We start from the raw sequence: 17,661 nt of genomic DNA, 5'->3' as shown, positions 1-17,661 counted from the left end.
GGTCATGTGATGTCATAGTCGTGTGATGTCATGGTCGTGTGATGTCATGGTCGTGTGATGTCATGGTCATGTGATGTCATCATCCTGGGACTAAAACTGAATCTTGTCTGCTCTCTGTGGGCGGAGCTTCACCTGAGATCTGGACTCCGCCCTCTGAGGTCAATCATAATTGGACCAGAGCTCCTCCCTCTTCAGGAAGTTCAAAGATCCTGTCACTCATGATGAGTTGTGCTGGCTCCGCCCCCGTCGCTCAGGTGCTCGTGTTCCCATGTGTTTGATTTGTTGTAGGGAGTCTTTGGGGTGGGTGGGGTTAGTGTGAAAACTTGTTGTGAAACACGTAAACATGTCCCCATCTTCACTTCCTGTGATGAAGTGAAGTCAGAAAGGAGGCGGAGTCTGTTGGAAAGGAGGCGGAGTCTGAGCTGTTTTTTTCCTTTGTTGTAAACTTTTAGATTATTTTCTCGTGAACACTTTTAGAAACGTGGTTGTTTTAACTCCGCCCACTTGTCTGGTTTTTAAAGTGTGTTTCTGACGCCATCTACTGGTCAGGAGAGGTAATGTGGTGTTTTTAAGAGCGTAAAGGTCAAAGGTCACTCAGGTTGTTATGGCAATACTGTTAATATGTTTCCTCTGACCTTTGACCCCAGCCAGCGTAAAAAAAAAAATCAATAAAAAAATGAAAGAAGAAAACCCAGTTTTTAATCAATAATGTGATCGATTTAAATGATGACTCCACACCTGCAGGCTCCTCCCCCTAACCACCTGCAGGCTCCTCCCCCTAACCACCTGCAGGCTCCTCCCCTGACCACCTGCAGGCTCCTCCCCTGACCACCTGCAGGCTCCTCCCCCTGACCGCGTCGTCAGGTAGGTTCCACTGAATGTCGTCATGTGACCGCTCGACTTCCTGTTTGTCACCAGTCTTTAAAAAAAATTGTGGTTAAGTTAGCATGTTAGCATGAGTGTCATTTTTCAGTGCTGAAAAGATGAGTATCAGAAATGTGTCCTACTCCCAGAATGCACTGCACTTTCCTGCAATGGCCTGTTAACGTTAGCTGAGCTAGCTTAGCAGCTGTTGATATTAGCTGAGTTAGTTTACAGCTGATGATGTTGACATTAGCTGAGTTAGCTTAGCAGATGTTGACATTAGCTTAAAACTGTTTAAATATAACATTTAACATGAGCAGAAAATCCACATTGTTAGCATGTTAGCATAAAGTTGTGGTATAGGCTAACCCAACAAGCTGATGAAAGCTAATCAAATGAAAAAATGAGCGGTTAAATAAAAAGATCTGAACAAATCATTGAGTTTATTTAAATCTAAAAAGACTACCCACAATGCTTTGCAGTGATTTAAACATTAGTGAAAACATCAATAAGAACTTTAAAGTTAAAACAAAACTTTTTTCATATTTGATCAAAGAAAAACACAAATATTAAGAAATAAAGAAGAATTCAAGTGAAACAAACAAACACTTTCACATGTTTCTAATTTAATAACGTTTATATTTATATATTTTAAACATCGTCCTGGTCAAACCGAGACTCCGCCCCCTCGCCTACATGACGTAAGAAAAGGTTTTTATCTTTTATTCTTTTATTGCTTATTTTCTAACGTTAGTCCCTGAACTTTGTTGTCGTTTAAACTCACGATAAAAGCGTTAAAAACATTAAATTCTTTAAAGGTGTCACATGTTGCTGAAGTGCATTGTGGGTACGTTGTTTACGTGTTTAAAGTAAAAAAATTTCACAAACATTGCATTCCGACTGTTTTCACATCACTTTAGCAACGTTAGCAACTCCTGCTACAAAGTCGGCCATGACAGAGGCTTTAGCCACGCCCACTGTTAGCATTGTTAGCATTCCACAGATAAAAAAGTTTCTCGTAAAAACATCTTGAAATATCGTCTTTAAAAAACCAAAAACATTTCACTTTAAGACGAACATCGTTACGACAAATCTCACAAAACTTTATTGACACAAAGTGTCAGAGACAGTGGCAGCAGTGACAGACAGGGGGCACCAGAGAGGAAGAACTGAAGATCGCTGGTGTTCATTTCAAAAGTTTGGTCTTTTTCCTGATTTTATTTGTGCTTAAAGACGTTAAAAATTATAAAAAGAAGAAGAAAAACGTCGTCACGGCGTCTCAGACTCCTCCTCTTCAGCTGATGTCAGCGAGGTGGGCGTGTCCTCTTCTGCTGCGGATGTCATGTTGTCGTGCGTCGTCCTCTGACGTCGCCGCAGCGTCCGACTCTGAAGCTCCTTCACTTCCTGTAGAACTTCCTGTGCCTCCTTCCACGATGTCACAGCTTCCTGCAGGAGGCGCTCCGCCTCCGCACGACTCGTCTCCGCCTCCGCACGCCTCGGCCCCGCCTCGTCCTTTGGCAGAAGTGAGGGGGGCGTGGTCAGTGAGGGGGGCGTGGTCAGTGAGGGGGGCGTGGCCAGCTGAGCCTGAGGTGACTCAGTCTGGGACTGTGGATCGCTCACCACATCGGTGTTTCCACGCTGACGTGACCCTTTAACCTGAGAGGAGGCGGAGTCTCCGTGTGGAGCAGGGGAGGCGGAGCCTCTGCAGCGAGTTCTTTTAGCTTTAGATCGCGGAGAATCTCGTCCTCGTAGACGAGGAGATTCTTTACCGCGGAGACGAGGACAATCGCTGCTCCTGCTCCTCAGAGACGACCTGCTGAAGGAGACCACACCTACTTTAGTGCTAACGCTAACTGCTAACAAGGGGCCGTGAATTTAGGGGGCGTGGCTTAGCCATCAGTATTGAAACAGCTGATTATTAATAATGTTGTAATAACACTGTTAATACTGTGCTATTCATGCTCTTATTCATGTGTTCATATTGTGACTTGACAGTGGGAGGGGTCAAACCTGCAGTGGGAGGAGTCAAACATGCCGTGGGAGGAGTCTAACCTGCAATGGGAGGAGTCTAACCTGCAGCAGGAGGAGTCAAACATGCAGTGGGAGGAGTCAAACATGCAGTGGGAGGAGTCTAACATGCACTGGGAGGAGTCAAACATGCACTGGGAGGAGTCAAACATGCAGTGGGAGGAGTCAAACCTGCAGTGAGGAGAGTCGGAGCCTCTGAGGTGATGAAGACGAGGAGAGTCCATGTTCTTGCTCAACGTTGATCTTCCTCCTCGCTCTGTTCTGTTTTTCTGCAGCTCCTGTCAATCAAAGCTCATCCTGTCAATCAAAGCTCATCCTGTCAATCAAAGCTCCAAACCTGCAGCCTCATCTCCTCCAGCAGTTCCTGAGCTCTCTGCATCTTCTGAGCGATCAGACTCTGCAACTGACCCACTGGCTGCTCACAGGCCACGCCCACTGGCTGCTCACAGGCCACGCCCACTGGCTGCTCACAGGCCACGCCCACTGTCTGGTTGCAAGCTCCTCCCACCGCCTCATCTTCTGTGGGACAACGACGAATCACAGCAGGTCTGAAGAAGAAGACGATGATGATGTCAGACGGTCACATGACCCTCACACACACACACACACACACACACACACACACACACACACACACATGTTGGTCTTTCATACCTGGAGAGGACCTGGTCCAGAGAGGAGCAACGACTGCGACCCTGACCTTTGACCTTTGACTCCAACTGAGACTGAAGAACCTGCAACAACAGGAGGTGAGACATACACACACACACACACACACACACACACACACACACAGACACTGACACACACACACACGCGCACACACACACACACACACACACACACACACACACACACACACACACACACACACACACACACACACACACACTCACCTGGACGTCTGTGTTGTTGTGGACCTTCAGATCCAGATCCAGATCCAGATCCAGATCCAGGTCTTTGGTCCAGCTGCCTCGTGGTAAACTTCCTGTCTTGACCTTTGCTTCTTTGGTCGTGACCCTGAGCTTTGAGACGTCGGTGCCGGCACGCTGACGACCTCTGACCCCAGAGGCCCCGCCCCTCTGCAGGTCCACCCGGAAACTGTTCTCCCAAGAGTGGGCGGAGTCTCCGAGGACGTCCTCCTCCGTCACGAGGTCAAGGGTCAACATGGATGAGGCCTGAGGTGAGTCAGAAAAAAGCAGCTCATTGTTTGTGTTTGTGTTTGTTAATAAAGTTAGAGACGATTGTAGAGTCAGTACCACAGACAGCAGGTGCCCTCTAGTGGGCAATCTGCGAACATGACCCAGCTTTACTCTTCCTCTGGTCAGGTGAGTCAGAGCATCGTCTTCATCGATGGTCACCTGATCAAAGACATGTACACACAGTATATACATATATATACATATACACGGTATATATACACAAAGATCAAAGACAAGTACATGTACACACAGTATATATATATACATATACACATATACACGGTATATATACACAAAGATCAAAGACATTCACACATGTACATTCACACACACACACACACAGTATATATATATATATACTGTGTGTGTGTGTGTGGCACAGCGTTGACCTCTGACCTCTGACCTCTGACCTGGTCTAAAAGTCTGTTCCTCTTTGCTTTGATGATGGCGACGTTCAGAGTGTTTACCCATAATTCTTTGTCTTCAGGACTGACAGCTAAAAACACGAGGGGCGGAGCCTGTCAACACACACACACACACACACACACACACACACACACACACACACACACACACACACACACACACACACACACACACACACACACATGTGTTAGTTTGTGTCAGGAGGGGGCGCTGTGACTGTGTGTGTGTGTGACTCACAGTGTGTCCTGTTGTGTTACTGTTGTGTTGCAGCAGTGTGTGTGTGTGTGTGTGTGTGTGTGTGTGTGTGACTCACAGTGTGTCCTGTTGTGTTACTGTTGTGTTGCAGCAGTGTGTGTGTGTGTGTGTGTGTGACTCACAGTGTGTCCTGTTGTGTTACTGTTGTGTTGCACCAGAGTGAATCTACTTTGGTTCTTTTTACTTCGACTCTTTATTTTTCTTAATCCCTCTGAACGTTCATAATCTGCCAGATGAAAAACTTCCTGAGTTTTACGCTCGTCTTTCACCTGCAACGACAACAGTCAGACATGATGACATCACAACATCACAACAATATCACAACAAAACAACAACAAAACAACATGCGTTACGTGAGCGCACAGCGAGCAGAGTGTGGTGGAACGAGCTCACTGTAGGGTTAGCTTTGGGTTAGCTTTGAGTTAGCAATGAGTTAGCTTTGGGTTAGCTTTGAGTTAGCTTTGGGTTAGCTTTGAGTTAGCTTTGAGTTAGCTTTGGGTTAGCGATGAGTTAGCTTTGGGTTAGCTTTGGGTTAGCTTTGAGTTAGCTTTGGGTTAGCTTTGAGTTAGCTTTGGGTTAGCTTTGGGTTAGCTCTCAGTCCACAGATGATTATAGAAACATATTAACTCTTCTTCAATCTGAAAGTGAGAAATGTACAAAATAAAGTTTGGCACAGATACAGAATTATACTGTATCTGTTTAATTATGATGCGTTCAGGGACGTCTTCTGTGAGGCGTTCAGGGACGTCCTCTGTGAGGCGATCAGGGACGTCCTCTGTGAGGCATTCAGGGACTCACCTCCTTGTCACAGATGTACAGGTGGTCTCCTCTCAGAACCACAAAGCGGTTCCTCCACAGCTCCCTGAAGATCCCGCGGCCACAGAACTTCCTGATCCAGCCGGCCTTGTCTGGCTGCTGAAGCGTGGTCTGAGCCGGGTCCTGGACTCCCTGAAACACAGAACCATGATGACTCAGCTGCCCTGCTAACACCCTGTTAACACTCTGATAACGCCCTGCTAACACCCTGTTAACACTCTGATAACGCCCTGCTAACACCCTGCTAACACTCTGATAACGCCCTGCTAACACTCTGCTAACACTCTGCTAACAACACACTGCTAACACACTGCTAACACCCTGCTAACACTCTGATAACGCCCTGCTAACACTCTGCTAACACTCTGCTAACAACACACTGCTAACACGCTGCTAACACTCTGCTTACACTCTGATAACACCCTGCTAACACTCTGCTAACAACACACTGCTAACACGCTGCTAACACTCTAATAACGCCTTGCTAACAACCTGCTAACGCTCTGCTAACAACACCCTGCTAAACGCTGCTAATGCTCTGCTAACACTCTGATAATGCCCTGCTAACAACCTGCTAACACTCTGATAATGCCCTGCTAACAACCTGCTAACACTCTGATAACACCCTGCTAACACTCTGATAACGTCCTGCTAACAACCTGCTAACACGCTGCTAATGCTCTGCTAACACTCTGATAACGCCCTGCTAACAACCTGCTAACACTCTGATGACGCCCTGCTAACAATCTGATAATGCCCTGCTAACACTCTGATAATGCCCTGCTAACACTCTGATAACGCCCTGCTAACACCCTGCTAACACTCTGATAATGCCCTGCTAACACCCTGCTAACACTCTGATAACGCCCTGCTAACACCCTGCTAACACTCTGATAACGCCCTGCTAACAACCTGCTAACACTCTGATAACGCCCTGCTAACACCCTGCTAACACTCTGATAACGCCCTGCTAACAACCTGCTAACACTCTGATAACGCCCTGCTAACACTCTGATAATGCCCTGCTAACAACCTGCTAACACTCTGATAATGCCCTGCTAACAACCTGCTAACACTCTGATAACACCCTGCTAACACTCTGATAACGTCCTGCTAACAACCTGCTAACACGCTGCTAATGCTCTGCTAACACTCTGATAACGCCCTGCTAACAACCTGCTAACACTCTGATGACGCCCTGCTAACAATCTGATAATGCCCTGCTAACACTCTGATAATGCCCTGCTAACACTCTGATAACGCCCTGCTAACACCCTGCTAACACTCTGATAATGCCCTGCTAACACCCTGCTAACACTCTGATAACGCCCTGCTAACACCCTGCTAACACTCTGATAACGCCCTGCTAACACCCTGCTGACACTCTGATAATGCCCTGCTAACAACCTGCTAACACTCTGATAACACCCTGCTAACAACCTGCTAACACTCTGATAACACCCTGCTAACACCCTGCTAACACTCTGATAACGCCCTGCTAACACCCTGCTAACACTCTGATAACGACCTGCTGACACTCTGATAACACCCTGCTAACAACCTGCTAACACTCTGATAACGCCCTGCTAACACTCTGATAACGCCCTGCTAACACCTGGCTAACACTCTGATAACGCCCTGCTAAGACTCTGATAACGCCCTGCTTACACCTGGCTAACACTCTGATAACGCCCTGCTAACACCCTGCTAACACTCTGATAACGCCCTGCTAACACCCTGCTAACACTCTGATAACGCCCTGCTAACAACCTGCTAACACTCTGATAACGCCCTGCTAACACCCTGCTGACACTCTGATAACGCCCTGCTAACAACCTGCTAACACTCTGATAACACCCTGCTAACACTCTGATAACGCTCTGCTAACACCTGGCTAACACTCTGATAACGCCCTGCTAACAACCTGCTAACACTCTGATAACAACCTGCTAACACTCTGATAACGCCCTGCTAACACCTGGCTAACACTCTGATAACGCCCTGCTAACAACCTGCTAACACTCTGATAACGCCCTGCTAACACCTGGCTAACACTCTGATAACGCCCTGCTAACACTCTGATAACGCCCTGCTAACACCCTGCTAACATTTTGATAACAACCTGCTAACACTCTGATAACGCCCGGCTAACACCCTGCTAACATTTTGATAACGCCCTGCTAACACCCTGCTAACAACACCCTGCTAACAGGCGTCCTGACCTGTTAGCAGGTCTACTACACTACAGATCTAGGTCCAGGACTTGGTGTTGACACCAGAGACGAGATGATCCAGATCTCACACACACACACACACACACACACACTAACACACACACACACCACACCCCTCAAATCTTAATCCTAATCTCAATCAGTTCCTCATAAATCAGGTTCTGCTCATTAGGACCAGGTTTTGGTCTCCATGAGGACTACTGGTCCTGACAAGATCAGTGTTTATGACAAACACACACACACACACACACACACACACACACACACACACACACACACACACACACACACACACACAGAATGAATGGTGCGTTCACGGACCTTGTGTCTGCTGCTGCTCTTCTTCATCCTCGCTCAGCGGCTCCGGCTCTTCCTCCACAGTCACGCCGGTACAGAGCAGCTGCAGTTCGGCCGTCGGTGTGTCGTTGTGTCGGTGGTTCGTCGGTTCCTCTGCTCCGCTGCTTCTCCTCTTCCTCCTCTTCCTCTTCTTCTTCTTCTCTGAGCAGACGCATCATCCTCACGGAACGTGAGCGCGCGCCCGCGGAGGCAGATGCTTTCGATGCTTTCCCTCCTCACGTTCGTGAACGCGCTCAGAAACGAGGACGCGCACAGTAACCTATTTTCCTGCACAACGAGCCCGACAGCGCCCTCTGGTGACGAGAACTAATATAACATCAGGCACCAAACGGTATCGCATAATCAAACTATAATCTAACTATAATCTAACTGTAACTATAGACAAACTCTAATATATGAAAATAAACATAATTTTTTATTAAAGTTTAAATCTTTAAAATGAAGAATTCACTGACGTTAATCTTAACCTAACCTGATCAGAGTGACGTCACTCACGGTGTGTGGTGACACAGCTCCCTCTGCTGGTCAACACCAATAACTACACAAATGTTTTAATCAGTCACGTGTTTATTTCACAAAAACAACAACAACAGAAACTTTCACTTTATTAGGTACACATGACATTGACCTAACGTTAGCTTAGCATTAGCCACAGGGCAGTAGTGGATGCTTGTATTTACTTGTATGAAGCAAAGCTAATGCAACATGCTAATGCTACATGAGGACTGTGGAGAATGAATGATATTCACAGGTGTTCCTAATATTCTGATCATCTCCTTCAGCTGGTGTGTGTGTGTGTGTTCAGCGTCTGCTGCCATGGCGACCACTTCCTGTTGGTCTGTCACTGCTGTGAGTGGTCGCTGACATCACTTCCTCCAGGAAACTGAGAGAGAGAGAGAAAATGTCATCAGTGTCAATTGTTATTGTGCATGTATTTAAATATGTAAATGTATGTAAATGACCTCTTGGTGTTGTGGACTGAACTTCCTCCCAGGACGATCCTGACTCCAGGTGTGCTGCGGTTCATGTTGTAAACACACTGAGCTTCTTCATACGTGACTCCACCAATCAGAAACAAGATGATGTCCTGAGGCCTGACACACACACACACACACACACACACACACACACACACACACACACACACACACAGTGTAAATCAGCAGGTTCAGAGTCACTGAATCATTCTGTTAATTAATCTTTTTCATGATTCATTTTCACTCAAGTCACAACTTTGTTTGTTTTGCCATGTGATGATGACTCTGCCCACAGTGTGTCTCACCTGTCTCTCAGTGTGTCTCACCTGTCTGTCTCTCAGTGTGTGTGTCTCACCTGTCTGTCTCTCAGTGTGTCTCACCTGTCTGTCTCTCAGTGTGTCTCACCTGTCTGTCTCAGTGTGTCTCACCTGTCTGTCTCTCAGTGTGTCTCACCTGTCTGTCTCTCAGTGTGTCTCACCTGTCTGTCTCAGTGTGTCTCACCTGTCTGTCTCTCAGTGTGTCTCACCTGTCTCAGTGTGTCTCACCTGTCTGTCTCTCAGTGTCTTACCTGTCTCTCAGTGTGTCTCACCTGTCTGTCTCTCAGTGTGTCTCACCTGTCTCTCAGTGTGTCTCACCTGTCTGTCTCTCAGTGTGTGTGTCTCACCTGTCTGTCTCTCAGTGTGTCTCACCTGTCTGTCTCTCAGTGTGTCTCACCTGTCTGTCTCAGTGTGTCTCACCTGTCTGTCTCTCAGTGTGTCTCACCTGTCTGTCTCTCAGTGTGTCTCACCTGTCTGTCTCAGTGTGTCTCACCTGTCTGTCTCTCAGTGTGTCTCACCTGTCTGTCTCTCAGTGTCTAACCTGTCTCTCAGTGTGTCTCACCTGTCTGTCTCAGTGTGTCTCACCTGTCTGTCTCTCAGTGTGTCTCACCTGTCTCAGTGTGTCTCACCTGTCTGTCTCTCAGTGTCTCACCTGTCTCTCAGTGTGTCTCACCTGTCTGTGTCTCACCTGTCTGTCTCTCAGTGTGTCTCACCTGTCTGTCTCAGTGTGTCTCACCTGTCTGTCTCTCAGTGTGTCTCACCTGTCTCAGTGTGTCTCACCTGTCTCTCAGTGTGTCTCACCTGTCTCTCAGTGTGTCTCACCTGTCTGTCTCTCAGTGTGTGTGTCTCACCTGTCTGTCTCTCAGTGTGTCTCACCTGTCTGTCTCTCAGTGTGTCTCACCTGTCTGTCTCAGTGTGTCTCACCTGTCTGTCTCTCAGTGTGTCTCACCTGTCTGTCTCTCAGTGTGTCTCACCTGTCTGTCTCAGTGTGTCTCACCTGTCTGTCTCTCAGTGTGTCTCACCTGTCTCAGTGTGTCTCACCTGTCTGTCTCTCAGTGTCTTACCTGTCTCTCAGTGTGTCTCACCTGTCTGTCTCAGTGTGTCTCACCTGTCTGTCTCTCAGTGTGTCTCACCTGTCTCAGTGTGTCTCACCTGTCTGTCTCTCAGTGTCTCACCTGTCTCTCAGTGTGTCTCACCTGTCTGTGTCTCACCTGTCTGTCTCAGTGTGTCTCACCTGTCTCAGTGTGTCTCACCTGTCTGTCTCAGTGTGTCTCACCTGTCTCAGTGTGTCTCACCTGTCTGTCTCTCAGTGTGTCTCACCTGTCTGTCTCTCAGTGTGTCTCACCTGTCTGTCTCTCAGTGTGTCTCACCTGTCTGTCTCAGTGTGTCTCACCTGTCTGTCTCTCAGTGTGTCTCACCTGTCTGTCTCTCAGTGTCTTACCTGTCTCTCAGTGTGTCTCACCTGTCTGTCTCAGTGTGTCTCACCTGTCTGTCTCTCAGTGTGTCTCACCTGTCTCAGTGTGTCTCACCTGTCTGTCTCTCAGTGTCTCACCTGTCTCTCAGTGTGTCTCACCTGTCTGTGTCTCACCTGTCTGTCTCAGTGTGTCTCACCTGTCTCAGTGTGTCTCACCTGTCTGTCTCAGTGTGTCTCACCTGTCTCAGTGTGTCTCACCTGTCTGTCTCTCAGTGTGTCTCACCTGTCTGTCTCTCAGTGTGTCTCACCTGTCTGTCTCTCAGTGTGTCTCACCTGTCTGTCTCAGTGTGTCTCACCTGTCTGTCTCTCAGTGTGTCTCACCTGTCTCAGTGTGTCTCACCTGTCTGTCTCTCAGTGTCTTACCTGTCTCTCAGTGTGTCTCACCTGTCTGTCTCACCTGTCTGTCTCTCAGTGTGTCTCACCTGTCTCAGTGTGTCTCACCTGTCTGTCTCTCAGTGTCTCACCTGTCTCTCAGTGTGTCTCACCTGTCTGTGTCTCACCTGTCTGTCTCAGTGTGTCTCACCTGTCTGTCTCTCAGTGTGTCTCACCTGTCTCAGTGTGTCTCACCTGTCTGTCTCTCAGTGTCTCACCTGTCTCTCAGTGTGTCTCACCTGTCTGTCTCAGTGTGTCTCACCTGTCTGTCTCTCAGTGTGTCTCACCTGTCTCACCTGTCTGTCTCTCAGTGTCTCACCTGTCTCTCAGTGTGTCTCACCTGTCTGTCTCAGTGTGTCTCACCTGTCTGTCTCACCTGTCTGTCTCAGTGTGTCTCACCTGTCTGTCTCTCAGTGTGTCTCACCTGTCTGTCTCTCAGTGTGTCTCACCTGTCTGTCTCTCAGTGTGTCTCACCTGTCTGTCTCTCAGTGTGTCTCACCTGTCTCAGTGTGTCTCACCTGTCTGTCTCTCAGTGTCTCACCTGTCTGTCTCTCAGTGTGTCTCACCTGTCTCAGTGTGTCTCACCTGTCTCAGTGTGTCTCACCTGTCTCTCAGTGTGTCTCACCTGTCTGTGTCTCACCTGTCTGTCTCTCAGTGTGTCTCACCTGTCTGTCTCTCAGTGTGTCTCACCTGTCTCAGTGTGTCTCACCTGTCTCTCAGTGTGTCTCACCTGTCTCTCAGTGTGTCTCACCTGTCTGTCTCTCAGTGTGTGTGTCTCACCTGTCTGTCTCTCAGTGTGTCTCACCTGTCTGTCTCTCAGTGTGTCTCACCTGTCTGTCTCAGTGTGTCTCACCTGTCTGTCTCTCAGTGTGTCTCACCTGTCTGTCTCTCAGTGTGTCTCACCTGTCTGTCTCTCAGTGTGTCTCACCTGTCTGTCTCAGTGTGTCTCACCTGTCTGTCTCTCAGTGTGTCTCACCTGTCTCAGTGTGTCTCACCTGTCTGTCTCTCAGTGTCTTACCTGTCTCTCAGTGTGTCTCACCTGTCTGTCTCAGTGTGTCTCACCTGTCTGTCTCTCAGTGTGTCTCACCTGTCTCAGTGTGTCTCACCTGTCTGTCTCTCAGTGTCTCACCTGTCTCTCAGTGTGTCTCACCTGTCTGTGTCTCACCTGTCTGTCTCAGTGTGTCTCACCTGTCTGTCTCTCAGTGTGTCTCACCTGTCTCAGTGTGTCTCACCTGTCTGTCTCTCAGTGTCTCACCTGTCTCTCAGTGTGTCTCACCTGTCTGTCTCAGTGTGTCTCACCTGTCTGTCTCTCAGTGTGTCTCACCTGTCTCACCTGTCTGTCTCTCAGTGTCTCACCTGTCTCTCAGTGTGTCTCACCTGTCTGTCTCAGTGTGTCTCACCTGTCTGTCTCTCACCTGTCTGTCTCTCAGTGTGTCTCACCTGTCTGTCTCAGTGTGTCTCACCTGTCTGTCTCTCAGTGTGTCTCACCTGTCTGTCTCTCAGTGTGTCTCACCTGTCTGTCTCTCAGTGTGTCTCACCTGTCTGTCTCAGTGTGTCTCACCTGTCTGTCTCTCAGTGTGTCTCACCTGTCTCAGTGTGTCTCACCTGTCTGTCTCTCAGTGTCTCACCTGTCTCTCAGTGTGTCTCACCTGTCTGTCTCTCAGTGTGTCTCACCTGTCTCAGTGTGTCTCACCTGTCTGTCTCTCAGTGTCTCACCTGTCTCTCAGTGTGTCTCACCTGTCTGTGTCTCACCTGTCTGTCTCTCAGTGTGTCTCACCTGTCTGTCTCTCAGTGTCTCACCTGTCTGTCTCTCAGTGTGTCTCACCTGTCTGTCTCAGTGTGTCTCACCTGTCTGTCTCTCAGTGTGTCTCACCTGTCTCAGTGTGTCTCACCTGTCTGTCTCTCAGTGTCTCACCTGTCTCTCAGTGTGTCTCACCTGTCTGTCTCTCAGTGTGTCTCACCTGTCTGTCTCAGTGTGTCTCACCTGTCTGTCTCTCAGTGTGTCTCACCTGTCTCAGTGTGTCTCACCTGTCTGTCTCTCAGTGTCTCACCTGTCTCTCAGTGTGTCTCACCTGTCTGTCTCAGTGTGTCTCACCTGTCTGTCTCTCAGTGTGTCTCACCTGTCTGTCTCAGTGTGTCTCACCTGTCTGTCTCTCAGTGTGTCTCACCTGTCTGTCTCAGTGTGTCTCACCTGTCTGTCTCTCAGTGTGTCTCACCTGTCTCTCAGTCCACTTGCTCCCAGATAAGGAAACTGACTGTCCTTGAGTCGACCTTTGATCAGCTGATCCAGAGTGTCGTGAAGCAGAGGCTGATGCTGAGCGTAGACGTTCTCTACACCCTGAACACACACACGCACACACACACACACACACAGACACACATATGTGAGTCAGGAGGAGGTTGTAACCACGGTAACCACGGTAACCACGGTAACCCGTCTGTACCTTGAGTCCTTTGAAGAACTGTTTGGTGATGGCGACAGCGTCTGTTGGCGTGATGAGGTCACTTCCTCTGACTCGTTTCCCTCCGTACTCCACCACGGACTGAACCATCTGACAGGGAGGAGGAGGAGGGGGCGGAGTTTAAACAGGAGAACACTGTGAAGACGGCGGCGGCGTTGAGGCGAGCGTTACCTTGCGGTGGCGTTCGGACACGCCCCTGCGGCTCAGCTCGTCCATCAGTGAGGGCAGGACGCTGCTGCTGTGGCGCTCGTACCTCAGAGCGTAGAGCATGACCAGGCGAACGGCGTCCAGCTCTGACAGGCGAGGATTCTGCAGCAGACGCCGAACACTCTGACAGAGACAATCAGGTCAACATGAGGAAGAGGAGGAGCAAGAGGAGGATGATGATGATGATGATGATGTCACCTGCTGGGCGTTTGAGTGGTCGTTCTGACACGCTAACTCTTGCTCCGCCTCCGACACTTCCATCAGCTGACGCTCAGACACCAGACGAGAAAGTTCTCCAACAACCGTCACGTGTTTGGAAACTGTTCCTGACATCTTCTTAAACTGAGGGTAGTTATCTACAAACGCCTGAAGACATGAAGACATGAAGACATGAAGACATGAACACATGAACACATGAACATCTGCCTGTAGGGGGCGACCTGACCTTCATGTCAGAGATGGACTCCAGCTTCTGTTGACCTTTTGGTCTCTTCTTCTGAAAATCCTCCATCAGGTTCTTGATGTTGGTGCCGATCTCTCCAAAGTTCAGGTACATGTTCTGGAGTGGGACACAAAGACCAGGATGACAACCTGGACCTGGACCCAGACCAGGACCAGTACAAGGACCAGTACCAGGACCAGGACCCAGACCAGGAGCAGGTGTGGTGGACTCACGTTGGCGTAGAACTCGTCGTTGTCTGCAGACAGGACGACCTCCTTCAGGTCTTTGCTGATCCCTGGGACTCTGGACAGATCGATCCTGTTGTTGTTCAGACCCAGAAGCTCATGGACCATGGCCTGGTAAGTCCACTACACACACACACACACACACACAGTGATGAAGATGATGATGATGATGATGATGTGAGCCCGTCCTGTGTGCAGCTCACCTGGTTGAGCAGAGGTGTGATGGCGTCATCACTGCGGTCCACGATCAGAAGAAGAGGAGGAACTTCAGTTTTCCTGAAGTCAAACAGCTCGTACTCTTTGGTGATGATTTGCTGAGAGGGAAGAGTACAAATACTGCAGTACCTGTACTACACAGTACTACACTCTACAAATACTGCAGTACCTGTACTACACAGTACTACACTCTACAAATACTGCAGTACCTGTACTACACAGTACTACACTCTACAAATACTGCAGTACCTGTACTACACAGTACTACACTCTACAAATACTGCAGTACCTGTACTACACAGTACTACACTCTACAAATACTGCAGTACCTGTACTACACAGTACTACACTCTACAAATACTGCAGTACCTGTACTACACTCTGTACTACACTCTACAAATACTGTACACTAGTAGAGTAAAAGTACCTGGTTAATTGTGTGTATGTCTGTGTGTTACTGATGTGTGTGTGTGTTACTGATGTGTGTGTGTGTGTTACTGATGTGTGTGTGTGTTACTGATGTGTGTGTGTGTGTTACTGATGTGTGTGTGTGTTACTGATGTGTGTGTGTTACTGATGTGTGTGTGTTACTGATGTGTGTGTGTGTGTGTTACTGATGTGTGTGTGTGTTACTGATGTGTGTGTGTTACTGATGTGTGTGTGTGTTACTGATGTGTGTGTGTGTTACTGATGTGTGTGTGTTACTGATGTGTGTGTGTGTTACTGATGTGTGTGTGTGTGTTACTGATGTGTGTGTGTGTGTCTGTGTTACTGATGTGTGTGTGTGTTACTGATGTGTGTGTGTGTGTGTTACTGATGTGTGTGTGTGTGTATCTGTCTGTGTGTGTGTCCATAGAAACCTTGACCCTCTCAGCCAGACACTTGGACATATCCGACGACAGCTGATAACGAATCACTGGACATTTCTTCAGAGCGAGGAGGACGGACGTCAGACCCTGAGTACAACGAGACAACATGGACGGCTCCCAGCTCCGCCCCTAACACACACACACACACATCAGTAACACACACACACATCAGTAATACACACACACACACCCACACATCAGTGACACACACATATCAGTAATACACACACACATCAGTAACACACAAACATACATCAATAATACACACACACATCAGTAACACATCATGAACACATCAGTAACACACACATACATCAGTAACACATCAGTGACACATCAGTAACACACACACATACATCAATAATACACACACACATCAGTGACACACACACATACATCAATAATACACACACATCAGTGACACACACACATCCATCAATAATACACACACACATCAGTGACACACACACATCCATCAATAATACACACACACATCAGTGACACACACATACACACTTACCCTGGACACGCCCAGAAGATTCAGAGAGAACAGGTGAGGATTCACTGCAATGAAATCTCCATAAAACTCCTACACACACACACACACACACACACACACACACACACACACACACACAGATTTGTGTTGAGTGTTTTTTTCCAGGTTCTTGGTGTCAGTCAAAGGTCAAAGGTCAAACTCACCTGAACTTCTGCCACCACTTCCTGTTCATCAGCTTCAGCCAGAGCTTTGATCTCACTCTTACTGATCACATTACTGAAGTCTGGAACACACACACACACACACACACACACACACACACACACACACACACACACACACACACACGTTTACAGCAGCTGTGACATCGCTTCCTGTTTTCACAGACCAGGGCTTGTGACTCACAGATGAAGTAGACGCTGTACTTTGGTCTCCTCAGCTCCTGGATCAGATGCTCCACGTTCTCCTGCACAGAGCATGTGATGATGTCATCACCACACAGGAAGTGACGGGTGATGATGTCATCACCACACAGGAAGTGTGACAGGCGTCATCATACCTTGGTGGGTCTGAGGAAGCAGATGGCCTTCAGGTGTTTCATGTTGTCTCTGTTCTGAGAGTCCAGTCGTTCAAACAGGTAAACCTCTTTCTGCAGGATCTCTGAGTGAGTGTACACCACACTCACCACACTGGTCTGAGAGGACGGGGGACGGGGGGACATACAGGGGACAGACAGGGGGACAGGGACAGACAGGGGACAGGGACAGGGACAGCTTACAAACAAAATGAAGGTGGAGTCAGGACAGAACGCCCCGCCCATGTACATTGAATAATGCAAAAATAATCTGTATTCATATGTAAGTGTGACAGCAGACACTGGTATCATCTCATGTTTTAGAGAACCACAGCGGTAATCAGCCACGAGACCTACATACGGTCCAGGTCCAGGTCCCGGTGCCAAACCCGGTCCTGGTCCCTCATTCTCACCGTCTCTCGGTCCATCAGCAGCACCTTCATCCCCGGTCCGCTGCTCTCCACCATCTTAGAGATGTACTGTTTCACCGCGAGCGTCACGTTCATGGCGGCGACTACAGTCCACTACAGACCACTACAGTCCGCTACAGACCACTACAGTCCACTACAGTCCGCTACAGTCCTCTACAGTCCGCTACAGTCCGCTACAGACCCCGGACTCTGCTGGTCCTACTCAAAACAAAACCAGCAGCTACGACAACAAGCGAAGCGCTTACTTCCGGGTGAGCTACGTCATTACGCCGCACGCACAAGCATCTACGTCAACACGTAATAACTGTGTTATTATTATAATAGCACAGATAGATATGAGATAAATGCAAACTATTTATGTGAGAGAAAAGCTCTGCAACATCGTTAAAGATAT

At 48.4% G+C, this 17,661-nt stretch overlaps 2 protein-coding genes across 2 annotated transcripts; both read right to left on the bottom strand.

The window, feature by feature from the left end:
* Window positions 1–2,133: 2,133 nt before the first annotated feature.
* plekho1a (pleckstrin homology domain containing, family O member 1a) lies at window positions 2,134–7,701 on the bottom strand (the record flags this gene model as incomplete). Its single annotated transcript, XM_083899657.1, has 9 exons — window positions 2,134–2,680; window positions 3,064–3,170; window positions 3,230–3,411; window positions 3,866–4,070; window positions 4,152–4,253; window positions 4,505–4,612; window positions 4,898–5,044; window positions 5,574–5,723; window positions 7,696–7,701. The coding sequence occupies 9 exons, from the start codon at window positions 7,699–7,701 to the stop codon at window positions 2,134–2,136; spliced, it is 1,554 nt and encodes a 517-aa protein (XP_083755783.1).
* A 1,036-nt stretch (window positions 7,702–8,737) lies between these two features.
* vps45 (vacuolar protein sorting 45 homolog) lies at window positions 8,738–17,513 on the bottom strand. The gene is made up of 15 exons (XM_083899683.1): window positions 17,250–17,513; window positions 16,822–16,956; window positions 16,668–16,728; window positions 16,466–16,545; window positions 16,284–16,352; window positions 15,755–15,892; window positions 14,882–14,992; window positions 14,667–14,801; window positions 14,437–14,550; window positions 14,190–14,357; window positions 13,956–14,114; window positions 13,767–13,874; window positions 13,539–13,660; window positions 9,145–9,276; window positions 8,738–9,065 (listed from the first exon to the last, which is right to left on the bottom strand). The coding sequence occupies exons 1-15, from the start codon at window positions 17,340–17,342 to the stop codon at window positions 8,984–8,986; spliced, it is 1,707 nt and encodes a 568-aa protein (XP_083755809.1). The 5' UTR covers window positions 17,343–17,513; the 3' UTR covers window positions 8,738–8,983.
* Window positions 17,514–17,661: the final 148 nt, after the last annotated feature.

Source organism: Microchirus variegatus, assembly GCF_963457635.1.
Source record: "Microchirus variegatus genome assembly, chromosome: 13".
Lineage (NCBI taxonomy): Eukaryota > Metazoa > Chordata > Actinopteri > Pleuronectiformes > Soleidae > Microchirus > Microchirus variegatus.
This window is presented reverse-complemented; position numbering and strand designations above follow the sequence as displayed.